At 42.8% G+C, this 19,285-nt stretch overlaps 2 protein-coding genes across 3 annotated transcripts; both read right to left on the bottom strand.

Annotated features, from left to right (window-relative positions):
- Positions 1 to 3,821: 3,821 nt before the first annotated feature.
- LOC103144143 (uncharacterized) lies at positions 3,822 to 11,700 on the bottom strand. 2 transcript variants are annotated; one of them, XM_007560987.2, is made up of 7 exons: positions 11,609 to 11,700; positions 11,114 to 11,150; positions 8,393 to 8,675; positions 6,849 to 7,118; positions 5,629 to 5,708; positions 4,653 to 5,520; positions 3,822 to 4,574 (listed from the first exon to the last, which is right to left on the bottom strand). In XM_007560987.2, exons 3-7 carry the CDS (start codon positions 8,534 to 8,536, stop codon positions 4,338 to 4,340), a joined length of 1,599 nt encoding a protein of 532 aa, XP_007561049.1. In that variant the 5' UTR covers positions 8,537 to 8,675; positions 11,114 to 11,150; positions 11,609 to 11,700; the 3' UTR covers positions 3,822 to 4,337. The 2 variants fall into 2 exon arrangements, with proteins under 2 accessions (XP_007561049.1, XP_016531376.1); XM_016675890.1 differs by having other exon boundaries at positions 3,822 to 5,520.
- Positions 11,701 to 11,758: 58 nt separating this feature from the next.
- Positions 11,759 to 18,557, bottom strand: LOC103144144 (protein SOGA3-like). The gene is made up of 8 exons (XM_007560988.2): positions 17,498 to 18,557; positions 16,444 to 16,668; positions 16,188 to 16,346; positions 15,824 to 15,892; positions 15,300 to 15,569; positions 14,835 to 15,215; positions 12,052 to 12,714; positions 11,759 to 11,953 (listed from the first exon to the last, which is right to left on the bottom strand). Exons 1-8 carry the CDS (start codon positions 18,191 to 18,193, stop codon positions 11,843 to 11,845), a joined length of 2,574 nt encoding a protein of 857 aa, XP_007561050.1. The 5' UTR covers positions 18,194 to 18,557; the 3' UTR covers positions 11,759 to 11,842.
- Positions 18,558 to 19,285: the final 728 nt, after the last annotated feature.

Here is a 19,285-nt window from a genome sequence, read left to right as displayed (position 1 = left end):
AAGCGCTTTACTGTCTATTTTGAGTCTGTTGCGGCGGCAACTGACACATGCTGAGGATTTTATCGTAGACTCCATCCAGTCTATTGCTCCTGTGAGACAGTGATGTCTGACATCACGAGAGTGATGGATGGGGGATGAGGGAAGGAATATGTGGCTCCAGAGAACAACTAAAGCAGAGTCAGTTTATTTTCATGCTTCGCAATAATATCCTTTGAGCACAAAGCCACAAAGTTCTGGCTGCATATAGATGTAGATTTGATTTGTAACAGGTGCAGTGTTTGTTGTATTAACTTCCAAATATCCTCTAAAATATTACAGCATTCTGCACACGTGTTGACACTCCCATTAAAGATGTGTTCTTCCACCAATAATGATCTGTTTAGTTAGTTTTGACGTTACATGTGTATTCGATTAGCGTATTTTACCTGCCACTATCCCCAATTCCTTCCAGCTTCGTGGTTCTTCACACCTGATCGAAGTGATTGCGTTACCTCATGATGCAAATGCCCCATTTATTTAAGTCAGATGTGTGGCAGGGAATCCCTTAAACATGCAGCGGCCACTGCTTCTGGCCTGTTGCTTTACTCTCCACTTGCAGCCTGACACTAATCAAACACTTGCTCCATGTTTAGTAATCACTTCCCCAGCCTGAATGCTTCTCAGTTCAGTCAACTCCTTGCCAGATCCATCTGCCAAATTCTGTGGTCTGTGTTACCCTCTGGTTCAGTTGCTCACTTGTGTCCTGTAAATTTAAAAACAGTTTTTTCTCAAACCTGCCTGCCTCTTGTTTGTGTTTGGGGCCTCCACAATGTTCACCATTCCACATGGTTTGCATTTATGATAATAGGTGGTGGTTTTTTTTTGAGTGCGGTCACTGTTGTCTCTACCATTTTGATGTGTGACAAAGACACCTTGGCCTTTGTGTCATGTCATAGCTACACCTCAAGGAATTTGGATGCCTTAGACTATCAGGTAATTGATCAATTGTGGTAAAAATTAAAGTATAAATGTAGGAAATTTTAGTAATTATGAGAACTTAAAAACCACACTCATGTACTGGCTCACAAATAATACAAATGATTGAATGTCACACACACTGCTGCTATAGGCATCCAACGCTTCTTTACGGAATGCATAAAATTCTGAAAAGTTGGATTTTTTTTTTCGCCCCCCACCATTCAATAAACTTACTCGAATATCTGTTTTGTCTAAAGTCTTCAGTAAGATTACACTGCAGTAAAAGTGGAATTTATTTTTAATCTTTTTTGTTTTTAAACCTCTTTAACAATGGTGCCGACTCCTGAAGTCAGTAACTGGCATCAATACTTTACAGTGGAACTTCTGTAACCCAGAATGTGTTTGAAAATGGTCTAACTTCACCAGTGTATCAAGTGTATTTCAAATAGATTTATAGTTATTAGACCAGTAGAGAGGGGAGGGTAGATTTAAAGGCTGCGTATCGATCCCATTGGTTCAAATGCGCATAGGACACATAACCCAAGAGGGTGTTCTCAAATGTCTGTGCTGATCCCAGGAAAGCAGCACATTGACACGTAGTTAAGATGCACAGCAACTCATTGAAAAGGGCAGATCAGCACTGTTACTTCAGCCAAAACCATAAAATGAGCTGAACCAAATAATTTTACGGAAGCGCCATAGTGTGTCTGGACTGATAATTGAGAGCACATGCAAGCACAAACATTTAAAAACCAGACATTTTAGTTGATTTAATGCAGTTTTTATTTCTTCCTGGAGTGGATGTGTTGTCTTGGCCTGCTGACGTCAAAGAAGCCATGGCTACGGTTCAGCTGTCTTCTCTTGTTGTGTTGCCCTTCTTCTTCCCTCTGCCGTCTGGCTGTCCAAGCTCTTATGAATAGCCTGTGAAGCAGAGGGACACGCTGTGCCAAGCTCTGCCATCCAGTGTCAGCCTGACCGGATTGTCTCGGACCAGGGAATCAAAGAGAAGAGCAGTAGCTTGAGAAGAGGATGAAGAAGGGGGTGAATAAATGCACATCCTTCAGAATTTACCCAGTTATTGATTTGTTTCACAGTTTGTTTTATGCAGGCGGGGGGGTCAGGACTGATGAGGAGTCCTGGCAGGACATCTCATTAAAATACCAGCGCATGAATTAGGTGTCAAACTGTAAGGAAGGTGGTCATACACACACACAGATTAAACCTAGAATGAGAGAAGACTCCACAGACAGAAAGCAGGCAGAGAGGAAGATCTATGTTGATACTTGTGACAGAATAAATAAAACTTTTACAACCAAAAATAAAAGTAAAACAAATAAAAATCCTTAAGAGTTTCTGAAATCTGAAAATAGTCATTTGAACTCAAAAATTATGTTTTTTTTTTGTTTTGTTTTTTTCATTGGCGCAGAGAAATAATGATATCAGAGATAAAGGAAACATGGCTAAAGAGACAGAGAGGCATTGGGGGGGGGGGCAAAAAACTCTTCCCCTTCTTTATTTATACCCCCCAAGACAGCAGGCTAAGATTTCTGGCACCAAAACACACGTCACGCTTGCTATTTTGGTCTGAGGTGCTGCATAGCACCAAGAGGTTGGGTGACAGGACTGAGGCATTATGGGGCCAAGGGACTGTTCATCCTCACACAAAGCATTTAAATTACTTTTCACAGTTGAACTACCTCTGTCGGGGTTGAAAATGTGCACCAGACCATGCACGCACGTACATTTGTGTATCTGAAGTGGTCGCTCTATGTGTACAGTAGCAAATAACGGCACAGTTTGTTCCCCATGTGTGCAGATGTGGGAACTCGAGAGCGTGTGAAAGCACGATGCCTCGCCCTGCAGGGAGCAGGAGGTGTCAGGGAGGCCAGAGGTTGTCGAAGCGGTCTTATGAGGCGCGAAACACAGAGCAGGAAAAGTGATCTCTGTCCTCGCAGCACACTGGATACCCCGATAACGACGGGAAGCATAACTGTTGCTGAATAATGACTCTAGGGTGTTGGCGTACTCTGAAGTTTATTCATTGTGACAAATGGTTTTGGAGAATAATCGCTTTAAAAATGCATTGCTAGATGACAGCCCTTGAACTGCGCTATATTTTACTTATTTGAATTCAGTTTAATCAAATAATTTTGTCCTTTTATTGTTTAAGAACATATAGAAGTGAAAAAGTGTGATTAGGGTGAAAGAGTGTTAACACATAAAAATACCAATACCGAACGCTGGAAGGATATTTTGCAGACAATGATTGAAGGCGGGGGGGAATATTGAAATTCCAAGTTTTCCATCGAAAATTAGCTCCCAAAAGTTGACTAAAATCGTGTGTTTGGCTGAGATGATCTGGCTAACATGTAAGGTTTTATCATAATTAGGTCATTATAAGACATCGATATCACACAAAGCAGCAAATCAGCAACAAGCTAGCTGTTTGAAAGAAAATGGCAGCACATTAAGAGAGCGCCACATAAAAAGTTTTGCAAACTTGTCTAACATGAGGTCATGTTGTGGAGAAGACAGAGGTAAAATAAAGATGTGCTTCTTCCTTTAGAAGTTAAAGATTTGTATTCTTTTATAGTAAAGCTTTTTATTTGGATACATTTCCAAATGAGAAAAAAACACCTGAATGCTAAATAAAAAAATATGAAAACATCAAAATACTTTTGCAAACTGCTGTGGATGGACGAAGGCATTTCCAACCACACGAATCTCATCTGCTACGGCAGTGAACACTGCAACGTCTGAGCGTCTGGCCTGCTGGTAGTTGATATGCACAGCATGAACATGCAATAAACCATCAAGGCTGCAAACATGAATGACACAAGGCAATCCAAAACACGGAATCAGCATTTACTTTAAGCACAGTCATATTTATTACCAAGAAAAATACATGAAAGGCATATTAAAATCAATTGTCACAGCTATTATTTGAACATCTTCAGTATTTTTCATCATACAGTCCAACAACACTTTTCAGCAGTCCAGTTGGGCCTCTTTGTCCCAACTGGATCACCCTCCAATAATGAGACGGCATTTGATTCGACGTATCAACCAGAAAAGCTGAAGGCGCGCGCCCTAGAACTGGGGCTGCATGCTAATCCTTCACATAGAAAAACACTTGCATTTTTATACAAAAAAGTGAAATATCTGGGAACAACAAAAGCAAAATTGGTGAAATGTTGATAGAAGTTAGGCACAGAAGAAGTTTAAAGCTGTAGCGTCACCGGTGAATATGGACGTTATGTTTAGAACACATCAGGAGACAGTTTCCCATTTCACTTTAGCACTCATAAAACAGGAGGCCCTTATTTACAAAGATGTTGTTGTACAAGGTGATGGGGACAGACGTCATTAGGTGGAAAATGTCACATAATGATAGTTTCTGTCTGAAGGGAGTAGGAAATGGGAGGCCGATGCTTGAGGCCAGGACTAGAGGTGCGAGTAAGAGGGCTGGGGGGCCTGTAGATTGGGCCTGACGGGGCACTGATTCTGGCAGCAGGCGTATGGTTGGCCCATCTGGAAGGAGGTCGCTGGTTGGCGGGGCGTGCGGGACGGGAAAAACTCCTCTTGGGTCTTGCTGGAGACATCTCTGCAGGATTTACCTGGTGGGAAACAGGTGGCTCACGGTTACTCAGAGATCCGTTGCTGGCAGAGCTGAAGACATGTGAAGGAGAACCAACCTGCTGTGGCTCTTGTCTGTAAGCCGCGTATGTCGTTCTGGGACTGGAGCTGTACTCATGCTGGATCTCCAGCATGTCCAGCAGTTCAATAAGTCCTTCATCCCTCAAATAGCCAGAGTCATGTACATCCTGCCTCCTTGGGATCCTGTGAGCTCCAGGAGAAGGACTCGTTGTCCTATAGTCTGTTTTGGGCTCCAGTTGCTGCTTTCTTGCTCTCCCTCCCTCCCTGTCTGCCCCGCTGTTAGCCCGGGGCCGGACCTTCGGGCTCCCTGGTACCTGAGATCTCCCCAGGACCTGTTGGGGAGCAGACTGCGAGCCTTTAGCACTACTGCAGCCTTCTCTCTGATCCTTGAAGTGATGCCGAGCAGAGTCTAATAATGAACCCCGGTCTTGGCTGGGCTCTGTCTCTGCTGTCAGCACATCAGAATTTGCTTGGCATTTCTGGTTAGGCACGCGCATTGGCGCCTTGCTGGCTCCTCCGGTGACTCCCAGAGCTCTGCGCTGACAGCAAGGAGTGGGACACTTTGCCTCTGGGGACGGTCCCTGATGGGTCACCACCCCGGATTCGGTGAGTGTCTTGCCCTCGTTCTCTTGAAGCATGGCTCCAAACTTCCTAAGAACTGAGGGGCTGCTGCATTTTCTGTCTCCCAGGATCCCTGGAGTGAAGGACTTTTTGTCCAACAAGGGAGACTCGGCTGTCAGGACTGGGAACTGAGAACGTGCTGATGCAGCAGAAGCATCTCTTTGTCCAACAGGGGGCTTCGCACCAGTGTTTTCCTCTCTGTGGGGGGAACCCCTCATGTGAGATACTCGGTTCTTTATGTTTTCAGTTTCCTCAAAAGTGCTCAAATATTGGTCTGGTCCAACCCTGGATTGACAGTAGATAAAAGACAAAACAAAAAGGAACTTTAAAAAAAAGCTAAATCTAGGCTTGATTCTTCTGTTCACTTAAAATGTCAGTGAAAGAAGCTTCTACCTGTGATTTCCAGATCGTCTTCTGGCCTCATCCTGGAATGCAGAGATGTCCTGGTTCACCTTAACTGTGTCACTGAAATGCTGAAAGAGATTACAAAGTCATTTTAATGTCTGTTCATGGTGTCTTTACCAAATCTCGAGCAGCTCTGGCATCATTCAGCTATGTACAGCTAAAATATTTTGATCTTTAAAGACATATATAAAAATGGTCTCTTTACTAGAATTGACCAATGACTGTCCATCCAGAGAGAGCTATAGGAGAGCAACTCAGGCATCCTGAGGTGCTTACAGGTTAAGAGGAACTTGTGTTTCCTCCAGGCTGTTTTAGGCACAGAAAACGTCCAAAGGCAGATGAGCAACGACTAGCCGGTAGGACAATCCAAAATCGGACATTTCTTTGATTAGTAGGTGCACCGTGCAAAAACATTCTTTGGTGTGGAAGTTGTTACTCAAAGAAGAGGAAGATTACTACTTTCAGTATGAGTGAGGTATCGATAATAAATGTGAGAAGCTGTTGAGGAATAAACTGTTTTTTGAAATCTTTTACAACTTCTTAAGATTCATCTAGACTGCAAGAGTGAGCAAGATGTGATCTGTTTTATCTATTTGAGCTTTCAACATTCGTCACGTTGAAAATGTTAACATTTTTAAGGGAATGACACACGCTGACTACTCCTTTAGTAATGCTAGCCCTGCTAACTGTGCTAATTACTTTGACATCAGTTTTGAATGTCACTTCCTTAATAATTTTATATTGGTTTTGAAATAGTAAAGCAATGTTTCACATGGGCTGCTTTCTCTCACAATCTCACTTTACAAGTAATATTAAGAATCAATCATCACGTCGAACAAACACCTGTATGATTTTAGTTCCTAAACCGAAATCGAAATCTCCTAAAACTGGTCAGAGCAGTTAAAAGCTTTACAAAAAAACAGGGATGGGAAATTGATCATTAAATTCTGACTGGAGAATTTCTACTGATGTCCAGTGGGAACAGAGAGTCTTATCATTTCACCCTTATTACCCACTACTCAGTTATGTGTCTACAAAGTGCACTGGGCTACATGAGAAACTAAACTTCGCCGTGTAAGCACTGTTCAGGGAACTGAAATCAATACATTCCTGTCAGAACCACAGCTCCAGCTCACAGGACGTCCCACCTATCTTGTTTCTGCTGATGCCAGCAGAACGAGGCACGAGGGGTCAAGGAATCTACTCACCACGTGGCGAGCTCTGTTGTTCTTCCGGCTCGTTTTATTCCCCTTCTCCAGATAATCCTGCAGCAAGTCTCCGATCTCTGAGACCCCGTTGGAGCGGCAGCAACCGTAGCCGTGTCCGTCATGACCTCTGACGCGATTCCCGCCGCGGGAACCAGGCGCAAACAGGACATCGCCGTGTTGCCTCAGCTCACAATCAGATGGGTCGCCGTTTTTCTGGCTGTCACCAGGGATGTCGCTGGCTCCTCTGCGGGCCTGAACTTCGTTGTACAGCTTGAAAACAAAACAGGAAGAGGAGATCATGTAGATCAATGTAGAAACGCTGCTGTTTCTGCATTGATTTGACCTATTTTCCGCTGTTGTAACTAACAGATATTACGCAAAATCTGCCCAACCTATATTTGTAATCAACATGTGCTTTTCCACTTTGAAGAAGCATCTGTCTGATACCTCGCTCAAGATCCACTTTCAGGCTATGTGTATAAGTGACAGAGAGGCTGAATGTGTCCCGCAGGTCTGTCAGCACAACCCAGTTTAATTAGCTTGTTAACATTTGTCTGTACTGCTGCTCCAACGAGGTCACGAGGTCGAGTCAGTCTGTGCGCTGCCAACTGTTTAATGCGGAGCGTACACACACTTTGCACCAATTACCGCTCCCTGGGGAGACAATCAGGAAGTACCCCTAGTACAGAGGGGTAATATTAAGCTACTCTTGTTTATTGTCTTCCTGTAAAATTTCAGATCTATTTTCGTGCGGGTGAGTTCAGGGGGCTGAGAAGGCTGATGTAAATAGCGTAAAGATTGCTGCGTTTATGAATGCAAGTTATCTTTTTTTCCGTTTTTATAGTATGGTCATTTTAATGAAATACCAGAGAAAATTTTGTTGAGGCCAAAATTTTCAATGCCTGAAAGAGTCAATGAGTCTCAATGCTGCCCCTCCCGCACTTAGTGCTGCACACTGCCAGTCAGCTGTTTGAAAGGAGAACACTTCCTTTTTTTCCAAACAAAGAAGAAAAAAAATATTGGTTGTTCAGTAACATTTTGTGAACGAAAATAAACAGACAGTCATGGTACTGGAACCAAAGAAGCGCCACCTACGTTTCTTATCAAGGTAACACCGCTTGATTAATTAACGTGCCTAAAAGTTCAATTTTTGGTTCAGAAAGCTCCTGACAATCTTTGCTTACTTTTGTTTATTCCACATTTTTGCTTAACTATGTTCAAAATCCAAATAACAGTGAATACAAATTATAGATAGCGTCATTTAACTGTCATAATCGGTCAATAAATACAGATAGATTATTTTTGTGGAAGTACTATCACAACGATGTTCTGGTTTTTCTCAGGGTTATCATACCACAAGAATCTCATATTGGCCAAAATCTACCTGTGACACTAGTATTTTATATTCTCGATCTACATCGCTTTTTTTTTTTTTTTTTTAAGTAAAACGCAACATGACAATTGAGACTACCAGGAGTCCATTTGGATTATGTGTAAACTGATTTTCCACTCTGACACTGGATGTGTTTCCCATCGATTCTTACCTCTTCTATTTTTCTCTGGATGTCCTGCAGCTGATCCTCCCACTCCTGCATCTCGGAGTCAAAGTTGTCGGCGGTGTCGGGCCTCTCCTGCCCCCACACCCGGCCGCCGCGTTCCAGCCCCAGCTCCAGATCGATGGCTGCCATGACGCAGGCCGTTCGATGACCCCGAGGCTCTGTTGAATAGCTGCTTCCGCCCCTCCTTCTTCTGCTTTGCTCTCTTCCGTTCAGAGGTCGCAGCTGGGGTGGCAGTTAGGTAACCGATGGGACTGATGACCTGAAATAACTAAAAAGGAGAAACGCATGAAAGAAAATTAGATTTCAAGATAACGCAAAAAATCTAGGTTGCGTGTCTATTTTTAACAGTAATATTTAAGGAAGATCGAGACTTTGCTTCAACAGTTTGACTATTTGTTCTGTTTCAAATATTCACAGCCCCACAGTTTCGGCATTCTCCTTCAAAATCCACTGTACCGCTGCAGCACGTGTGCCGACAAGTGTTACAAGACGGATCTTTATCAAGCATTTGACCTCCAGCCTCCCTCTTCAACACTCACTACATTCAGGAATCAGAACACTCCGACTACGCAACGAGATGCTCGGAACATGACCAAGATGTTAAAGGTCGATTCTGGGTTTCAAAGTTAGACATTCAAATATCTTCCTATACATTTTCTAGAATATTAGACTTTAAGCTTCCTAATTAAATCCACCAATATCTGAAAAGTTTTTTTTTTTTTTTTTTTAAATCTTAGCAGCATAAAAGAAATTAGGAGGGGAAGGGTTTTCGTTGTTGTTGCCATAATTCAGAATGACAAGCATCCCTGTAGAAAGTGCCTGAATGTACTAGCCATTTCCCTCCCACCTGTGATGTAAGAGTGGAGATATTAATAATCCTGTAACTATGCATAGTAAGGTGACTCAATGTCCTGTGGACAGAGACAATCTATGCCTGGAGCAGGGAAGTTTATTTAAAAAAATCAAGTACATGGCTTATAACCTAGCATAGATGTGTAAAACTGGTTAAAATCCTGTTTCTTTCCTCTTTTTTCCAAGTTCAGACTATAAAGTTATAAAGTACATGTTTAACATCTCCAGAAGTGAAGACACCTGCCTTTTAGTCTCAATGAACCCAGCAGCTCTTACCTTAACTCTACACAGAAATGCTCCCTGTCTTGCAGTAAATATTCCCTCCGCTCTGATCCCTATCCTCTCCAGCACTTTCACTCCCCACGTTGCGGAGCTGTAAAGTCCCCTCTCTCCGCGTCGCTGCCCTTCTCTTATGCCCCGCTCTGTTACGTAAAGCACAGCAACACTCGATTTAAAGGGTCCCCTTCCTCAGAGTTAAGACCCGAGGTTTGAGCTAAAGGGTAAACATCTTCTGTTCCAGCTGGGGTCCCCGGGCTTTATACCACCAGCCCAGCGCGCGCCAATCGGAGTCGGGATCAAATGTCATAATGTCAAATTTATTCCAGCATTCGAAGTCTCATTGGGACGACTGTCGTCACCAGCATCCCGGCTATAATTACCGGGGCACACAGAGAGAGGGAAAGTGTTTACATAGCTATTTCAGCTGCCGCTGCTGTCTCGGCCAATGGGCTCCTCTGTTGCTACTCCGCTTATAGGAGGCCTGGGCAGATTTCATCTTGTGACCTGACCGTGCTGCAAATCATTTTTCCAAAGGAAGCCAAATGGGTGTGGGTGACACAGTGAGTAATAATGTGTCACAGTCAATAATATCTTTATTGAACACAGTCACGGAAAGGAGACTGTTGGGTGGATGTGTGGCATGGTTGGCATATTTTAAGGTCATCCTTTGAATTCTTCAAACTTCAGATGTGATTTGTTGTTCTTTTGCACTTAGGCTTAATTAGTTCCTAGAGCATATAGGAAAATAAAAATGAAACATCAAATGTTTTTTGTTTTAGATACAAAAAAATCACACCTTTTGCCTGTAGTTTCAGTGCCTTACAAATATATATATATATATATATTACATACATTTGTCAAGCCGCAACAACAAATTTCAAATAATTTTAATGGATTTTATGTCATAAATTGTTTTGTATTAATAACCACCAACACCTAACATAATGCCCTTAAATGAAAAAATAAGTTTACCATAAGAAGTTCTGACAAACGAGACCAAAATTCAACTTTATTCCCTAAGTAAAGCCTAAATGCCAAATTCCTTATATGGAGGACAATTAATACCAAAACCATCCTGGCCAATGACTCTAAAAATACACCCAAAGCTACAATGTGACGGTTTAGATCAACCCAAATATGTGCTAGAATGGCTAGGATCCAATTGAGAATTTGTGCAAAGACTTCACAGATGCTCATCAACTAAATAAGACCAAATGGGGCTAATTAAAAAATGCACACAGTTTTCAGATTTTTATTTGAAAAAAAAGAAAGTATAATTGTCTTTAAGCTTAACATATTGTCATGAGCTTTGTCTTGACAACATGTGGAAAATGTCAGCGTATGAATACTGTGCATGTATTTATGAAAATTACACCATCACTGACAACCGTAGCACCAAATCAGAGTTCTGTTGGCAACTTTAGCATCGCCTGACAAAAACAGCCCACGTTTGACCTATCAGTTGTCCCTCTAGTGTAAACGCCCTTGGATCCTCTCCCCACCTGTTCTCTAATATGATAAATCATCATTTGCCTTGGCGGAAGAACAAACAAACACACTTTGTCATTACTTTACCTTCAGGAAACGATAGCAGGATGGTAGGGCAAGGTTTCTGGAAAACAAAGAGAATTTTGGATTCACAGCATGTTAAAGATAAAAAATTGTTTTTTAATCACACCACGGACAAACTGTGGTCACGTCTTTTGTTTCGGAAGATCACAATTAGACAAAGATATCTTCAGTAACCACAAAATGCAGCTTTCTAAGGTGATAGTGAATAAAACTATTCAAACTAACTGCATTTTAAAAGGTAATTACATCTTAAAACTAATAATTTATAGTGCTAATTAGTTCACAGGTGCTAAATAATATAACTGGAAACTGACGTTTGTGTTTACAAACCAGCTTACATTTGTCAGATATTAAGATTTAAGCATAAAAAAACAACAAAAGCAGAAGAAATCCCAATCATTCCTTAAGGCGCGTGCCAGTCAGGCAGTAACCATGACAACTATGAATGTCCCAGAATGAATTCATGAAAAAAAAAATAAAAAATAGATAAACACTCACCTTCTGTAGAGAAGGACGCTGATTGTGATCTGTTATGATATTAGAGACTCCAGTTGTTGAAGCCAGTTAATGAGCGGAAAGGGCGGGTGCTGAGCTTTTCTGTGCTTTAGATTACCATGGCAACAAATGAGGAGGTTTTTTTTTTTTTTGAAGGAGAGTGGGAGGGGGTGGAAGAAAAATGAAATCAACATAGCAAACACAAACAGGGATGATTTGAACATAGGATGGCTTATATCACAGAACAAAGAACAGAGTAAACAGGAAGACTAGTTTAAAGATAGTGGCATAAGAGAGGGATGAGAATAAGACGAGTATAAGGATGAGCAAAATGATTGGTTGGAACATCTGAGGAAAACATTGCAGGTGAGAAAAAGAAGAAAAGTCAGTACTCTGTTTAGGACTTCTGAAAAGCCGTCATGAAGCTGAAAGACTTTAACTCTCACCGACAGCGGCTCCTCTGCCTCTCTGTCCTCGAGCCTTGGCACCTCCAGTCTGTCAATGAAAGCTTGTAGCTCTTTTCGGAAGGCCTTCATCTGGGCGTTAATGCGATAAAGTAGTTCATGTTCCCTGATCCTGCTCCCGTCGTCCTCTCCGCCCTCCTCCCCCGCCCTCCTGAACATCAAATCGCCATTGGAAACGTACACCCTCGCCTCGGAGATGATGGTGGCCGTGTCGGCAATGAGCCTGTCGATGGTGCGCACCAGCCTCTCCGCTTCCACGCGAATGTCAATCAGCTGTTGCCTGTCGCGGAGGTTACAGCGACCGCCAGGGAGGAAGCGAGCCAAGGCAGAGGAGGCGGAGCCCTCGGGACCCGGTGGGGTGTGGAGGCCCCTCGTGGGCGTCATGCATCGGCTGCTGCCGTTGTTGTTTCTCACCTCGTCCGAGTCGCTTTCCCCGCCCACGGGGCCCTCCCGTTTGCGATGAGGAGGGAGCAAGCGGGACGAGGTGGAGTCCTCGTCGCTCTCGCGGCGGCCGCTCGCCGCCCCGCCCGCGTCGCTTTCTGCGTCGCTGTCTCGTGGGCTGGGCCGCAGGGAGAGATGGGAAGCCAGGTCGTAGCGTTGCATGTTGGAGAGGAGCACACGGTTCTCATACTGAAGCTGCATTACCTGAAGGAAAAGGGAGGGGCAGCAGTGAGACGGAAACTTGTATGCCTTTCACAAACAAAATTACACAGATCATGAAACCAGTTAGGATTCATTTTTATCCAACTTCATGTAGGAAATTACCAAATTATCCTGTTATTTTCTTAACAGTTAGTGCTGATTTGTGTTTGGTGTAGATCTTATAGAAAATAACACAGCCAGATATGTTTGTAGAGCAAATCTGTCACTGACACTGCATGGCAACCCAACCCACTCAACCCACTGAGTAGACAAGGCAGGACACACACACTGCATCACACTTAACAAAGGCTGTTATCCAGAAGGTGTCCAGAGGGTGTGTTGGTGGGGGCAAATGATAATCTTGTGGTGACACACACTCTTAAACCAAAAGTCATGACATAATTTCAAGAATATATTTTAAACAGTTATCATATGGTGAAATGTAGGCAGTGCTAGGAGACAGAGCCTGATTGTTGTGGGGCAAAAAGAGGAGGACCTAATTGCAAGTAAGTAAATAAATAATATATTTGTGGACTTTTCTGGCTAATTATTTCAGTTAAGTGGTGGTAATAAAATTGTTGACCTTAAGTATAAAAGAAGGTGAAGCCATCCTGAGCTGTTCCAAAGCAAACTCACAGTGTTAGAATTTTTTATGTTATCATTCTTACATTTATAACATCAAACATTTATTATTACTTTAGATCATTAACCCAACATTATATTGTTATAGATTATTGTGATTCTTAATGTAAAGTGTTCTAACTTCCTTCTGTGTGTATAAGCTAAACAGGAGGCTCCATCTGCCTGTTCGTCTTCATGTGAAACGGTTAACTGTTTGTTTCCCAGACTTTAAATTATGTTTCCACAGGTGCCTTCTTATCAATCGGAATACTCCCTACCTTAGAAACTGCCTGTGTGCAGAAGGAGTTTGTTTCTCCCGTCTTGCTTCCCTATCCTCCCTCCTAACCTCCCTCTTTTCCTTCATAATAAAAGACGAGCTCAAACTGGAGGTATTCAGAACGCGGTGGGCAGCTCGCTGGAGCGGTCCGCTGCGTCTTCTCCTTTCATGAAAGCTTGGTAAAAACTCACATAAGTTGTCTGTGGTTCATTTTACATAGGTTGTCGAAAAATACCTATCACACAGTGATGCACAGTACAACAGCACTTCTGTCCTGCTTACAACGCCTGCTAAATGCGTACACAGTCTGTTTCTTTAAACCAGTCATATAATGCCCAAAACAGGAATTACCTGATGTGAAAAAATATAAAAACTTTTATTTTGTAGGGTGTGATGCTCTTATTTTGACAGTCCAAATTATTGTCAATTTAGGAGCATCAAGTTTTATGAGTTTCATTTGTAATTTATCACCAATGAAAAAAAAAAAACAACTAACTTTCACTTTTCTGCAAAATTCCTTGTCCTTGTTAAATAGTATAAGACAAGTAGTGTTTCAAAAGAGCTTATGTGTTATTTACAATAATATTACTTGTTATAGATTTGGTGTTCAGAGATTAACATTTTTTTTCTGCTAACGAACTGCCACAAAGTATAACTCAGATTTTTAGTTTAGTGTTGAATGTCTGTTTTATAGTATATGTCCCACCAATGACAACAAAAAGAAAAACACATTTTCACTTTCCTGCCAAATTCACCACCTGCACAATTCTTGTTATGTAGTATTTCAAAGGAGCAGAAGAAATGGAGGAAGTCAATGTAAGACAACATGTTAGTGAGGCCCCACATGCCACTGGCAGCATTTAGGCTAACATTAGCATTTTGGCTAATTTTCGCTTATACACTATTTTTAATACAGTGAATGGAGTAAGTCCATGTTACTCAACATGCTTCTGACGCTCCACATGTTATTGAGTTATTACTTTAGCACTGATGCTAATTTTTAGCATCAGAAGTCCGTGTTTCAACCGACACTTTGGCAGGCCCCGTTTAAATTTCTTCAGAAATGTTCTAGTTTTGTTTCCTTCAACTTTGCATGTTGGCCAATCACACAACATCTCATTACCCTACTCTGTAGTTTGTGGTTGTAATGTGACTTAATAAATGTAAAATGTTAAAGGTTATTATCTTATTATAAGTACAGAAAACAGATATTAAAATTTCAGACCTTGCCACTGAGATCATTGATCTGCAGCCTTGCAGCTTTCAGCTCCTCTTGCAGATTTTCTGATTTGGCTCCATCGGGCGTTGCACTTCCTGAACCCCCTCCACCGTGCCTGGCTCCTCCCTCGTGGGTCCCGGCCTTGAAACGCAATTTGTTCAACTCTGCTGTCACCCTCTTGTTCTGCTCCTCAGCATCAGCCAGGTTTCTCCTCAGGAGCTCGGCCTCGTCCTCCACCAGCTGCAGCTGCTGTCGGAGCTCGGTCAGATCATCGCCCAGACCTCGTCCCACGCCCGACCCACCCGTCGCTCCGCGCCCAGAGCTCCCGGCACCATCCCCGTCACCGCGGAGGTCATCCAGCTCAGCCCTCAGACCTCGGTTCTCAACCTGGTTGGAAAGACGGAGACCAACTTGAAAAGATTCCAGAAATTTCCCCTCAAAAAAGCTTCTCACTGCATTGTCTGGTCTTACCTCCAACTCTACTATCTTCCTCCCCAGGATGTTGGCCTCCTCCTCCACCAACCGAAGCCGCAGCTTCAGCTCTGACTCGCGGGTGGTGGGCGGACCCCCGGCCTCCCCTTTGGGATGGGTACTGTCCAGTTCTCCGTAGAAGGAGCGATACTTCTGCAGCTCTTGCTCCAGGCGGTCCTTTTCCTTGTCGATCTTGGCCGCCTTCTTCCTCATAAGCACGGCTTCCTCTTTGATGAAAGCTAGCTGGCACTTCAGGTCGTCGTTCTCCTCCTGAGAGAGGAAAAAAGAAAATCAGTCTCTGCAAAAATCTGCAAAGACTTAAGATTAAAGTGAAGATTCTGAGCCGCAGCCCGTCAGCCAAGAGATTGGGCCAAAAAGATTTTTAACTTTCACTAAGTCTGCAATTGCTTGAGCACTCTTGTCTACATATAAATGACATAGTTGATCGTAGAAAAATGATTGGTTCAAAACATGGAGATACTTTGACATGAATAGAATTCCAGCTGTTAATGAGAGCTTCTGACCTCAGTCGGAGTCTGTGTTGGCTTCTTGTCAGCCTTCTGGACATCTTTGCTTCCCCTTCGCTTCTGAGACTAAGAGAGAGACAGGACAAAGGACAATTTAGGCTTTCATGCTTTTTTTTCGACAGCATATGAAGAGGTACAGTGCCAACTCAAAGTAGTTTACAAATAAATGTTTTCAAATAAAAAAAAATCATAAAAGCCATAGAACCACATTTTGAAGCATTTACAGCTGCAGGTCCTTTAGAGGTATGCCTCTATACCGGCTTTTCAGATGTGGAGACATCGATTTTTGTTGCTCAATTTTCTTTACGAGATAGCTTAAGCTCAGTCTGCATTTAGTCTTTACTGCCATCCATGTCCTCACCTCTTTGGTTTTGTCAAGTTCATTCTGTAGAGCCTGTTTGGTCACCTCCACCTCTATGAGCTTCTGTCTCAGTTTTTCATTCTCCTCCTCTGTCTTCGTCCGTTTCTCCTCCACCTTCTCCAGCTCGTGGTGCAGCCGCACCGACACGTCCTTCGCCACCTGCAACAGAATTAGCAGCAGGACTAGTAACTCCGTCAAATGCTTTGCCACGACAGCGTCAGAGGAGGATTGATGAGTTTTGACCGTCGGCTTCCACCTTCAGGTCCTGCTCCAGGCTCCTCAGCAGCTCTTCATCAATCTCTCCCGTCTGGGCGTAGCGCAGCCTCTTCCTCTCGGCTTTGCGCAGTCGATACTGCAGGATCCGGCAGTTTTTATTGGCCCGCTCTAACTCACGCCTCATTTCCTGCAGCTGGCATGTGTCTTCCTCATAGAAGGTGTCTCGCATCTCGTCCATCTCGGCCCTCATCTCCTCGATCTCACACTGGCAAGAATCACACCAAAGATCAGCAGATGGGTCATTAAAGTAGAAGAGCATGCTTCGCTGTAGTGTTTCTTTGCAAGGCTTACTTTAAATAACCTTTTAAACGATCTCTTTCTTTTTCATTCATGAACTTTTATTTGCCACTATACTTTGCTTTCTTCTTTTTTTGATCCCTGACTGTTAGTACTATTAATAATACTATTAGTAGAATGTATTTAATATGCATTTTTATTTAAAGTTTTTAAGATTTCCCTGAATTTGTTGTGACTACCAGGATCATGTCAATATGCTCTTTACTCACCAGACATTTGGCACCAATATGCTTCCATTTTAATTCATAGTTTATAGTTTATTTTCTTATGCATGACGTTTTCGTGGTGCTTTCCACCACAAAACACACGCGCGCGCACACACGCACGAACACACCCACACGCACACACAAAACACTGTAGTGAAAATAAAATGTTTTAGAGCCAAATAATTTAAGCTCCCAGTTTGTAATTTCTTTAACAGATTTACAGATTTTTCCAACATCTACCATATTTAATATATTAAATACTGGATTGTGACTATCTGATTAGTTCACTCTAAAGACAAAACAGTATTGATCCAGGTGAATCAATATCAGTACAAGCTAATGAATAACATGTTTTCCCCTCCGTATGGACTGTAGAGCTTAGCCTCCTCCTCCGAAGAATAATCAACAGGCTAAATGATTGATTTCCCATCTTTCAATAACAACGCCAGAATACATACTATTTTACTCTGCTTTTTGTCTCTCATATTTTATAACTGTTAACAAAGAATCATCCAGTGATTAAGCATAAACCTTGAGATCATCATTTTCCTCCAGAAGCCTCTCTATCTCCTCTTCCAGGGCCTGGTCCTGCTGTGTCATGGACGCCTCCTCCGTCTCCCCCGCAGCCGGATCCGGCTCTCCCTGCGCGGCCTCCACCCCAGCAGCGCCCTCCGTTTCGGTCTGCATCTTCACGCTTCTCCTTTTCAGTCTCCTGTGCGGATGAGAGTGAATCGGCTCAGCCTGAAAGCATCCTTCTCTCCGCCAGCCCGAGTCGAGGCCCGCTCCGCAGCCCCCGGCGGCGCCGCTTCTCGTCTCCCGCTGCCCGCTTTCCTCCTTTCTCCTCAGAGGAGAGGATTTGTTGGGCAGGATTTGTTGGTCAGCGAGGTGTTTGAAGCGGGGTGTGCCTGTGGCAGAGCGGCAACCCGGTGGTGCTGGTGAATCTACTCTGGCAGCATCCGCCCTGTTCGGCGTGAGATCAGCCTCAGCACCAACTGGTTGGACAGCTGCTCTGCCGAGCCTTTCGGGCTCCCCCTCTCGGCCGTCCGCGGATCTTGTTTTCCCCGCCGCGGTGTCTCTGCCTCTTTCCGCCCTCAGGCAGGACCTGGACCTGTTCGGATGTTTGGCAGCACGCTTGCTCGCTCCATCTTGAGCTCCGCTCCGTCCCCATGAGCGTTTACCAGCTGTTAATGTTGTGGAAGGATCTGCAGCGCCACTGGCGGCTGGCATAATTTGCGCTGCTACTTAAATCAATTCCACACATCCCCCAAATTTATAATATAAACAATCAAAAATACATTAAATTGCTGTATATAATGTAGAAAGTAGAAATGTTAACGTTTAATGAATAAAGTTTCAACTTGCATAAAGACGCCACTAGATGCCGCTTTTCTCCAGTAGTGTCCAAATGCATCTCTCGTTAAAAAAATAAAAACAAAAATGTCTACAGCAAAGATTTCCACCAAAAATTGACTTTCCAGATAGAACATCAACTCCACAAAAATACGAAAGAAGTTTAGCCGCTCGCCTTTTCCCTTTTGGCTGGACTTTCGGATCTCCGCAGAACCAAACTGAGGTCACCACCAGGCACCACAAAGGACCATGGCCATGACGTCAGAGCGGACGTCAAACCAGGAAGCAACTTCAACATACAAATTCAAAAATACTTTATTAATCCCAAAGGGTAATTACATAACACAACATGTATCATCACTAATAACATTTCGCACTTTACAGCTGTGTTGTCTCCTAAATGTCCAGGGTTGTTCATGTAGATTTTTTTTAAAGAACATAAATTAGACAGGTGAGAAAGCCTGTACATCATGTAGTTGGTCCTCATTGCATTCACTCTAAGTATGATTGATCATAAAAAAGAAAAGAAAGAAAATGGAAAACGTACAGCACTTTGCAAAAAATATTCACCTGAACGTTTCGTTTTTGTCATTACACCTACATGTTTTATTGTGTTCATGGGAATTTCATATGTAAGTTGAACAAACGGCTGTTAGGTGGAAATAAATGTTTTTCAATCAATCAATTTGTATTTTGCTTCATCTGATATGAAGGACCAAAACTGGCCTTCCATAACACAATATTTTTAGTCTGATCAGTAATATTGTGATGGTTGAGGGATTCTTAATGGTATGTTGCAGATTAAGTTGACAACGGAAACATTTTAAAATAAAAAAAAAATGTTATAGCCACATTACGAGGAAGTCTACAGACTAGAGTAGACAGTTGTTCAACAGACAGTCGCTGGGACCCTACAATATTAATCTGTGAAATATATATCAATATATATATCAATATATATATCTATAT

Source organism: Poecilia formosa, unplaced genomic scaffold, assembly GCF_000485575.1.
Source record: "Poecilia formosa unplaced genomic scaffold, Poecilia_formosa-5.1.2 Scaffold122, whole genome shotgun sequence".
NCBI classification, from domain to species: Eukaryota; Metazoa; Chordata; class Actinopteri; order Cyprinodontiformes; family Poeciliidae; genus Poecilia; species Poecilia formosa.
The sequence above is the reverse complement of the archived record's forward strand: the minus strand, read 5'-3'. Positions and strand labels throughout refer to the sequence as shown.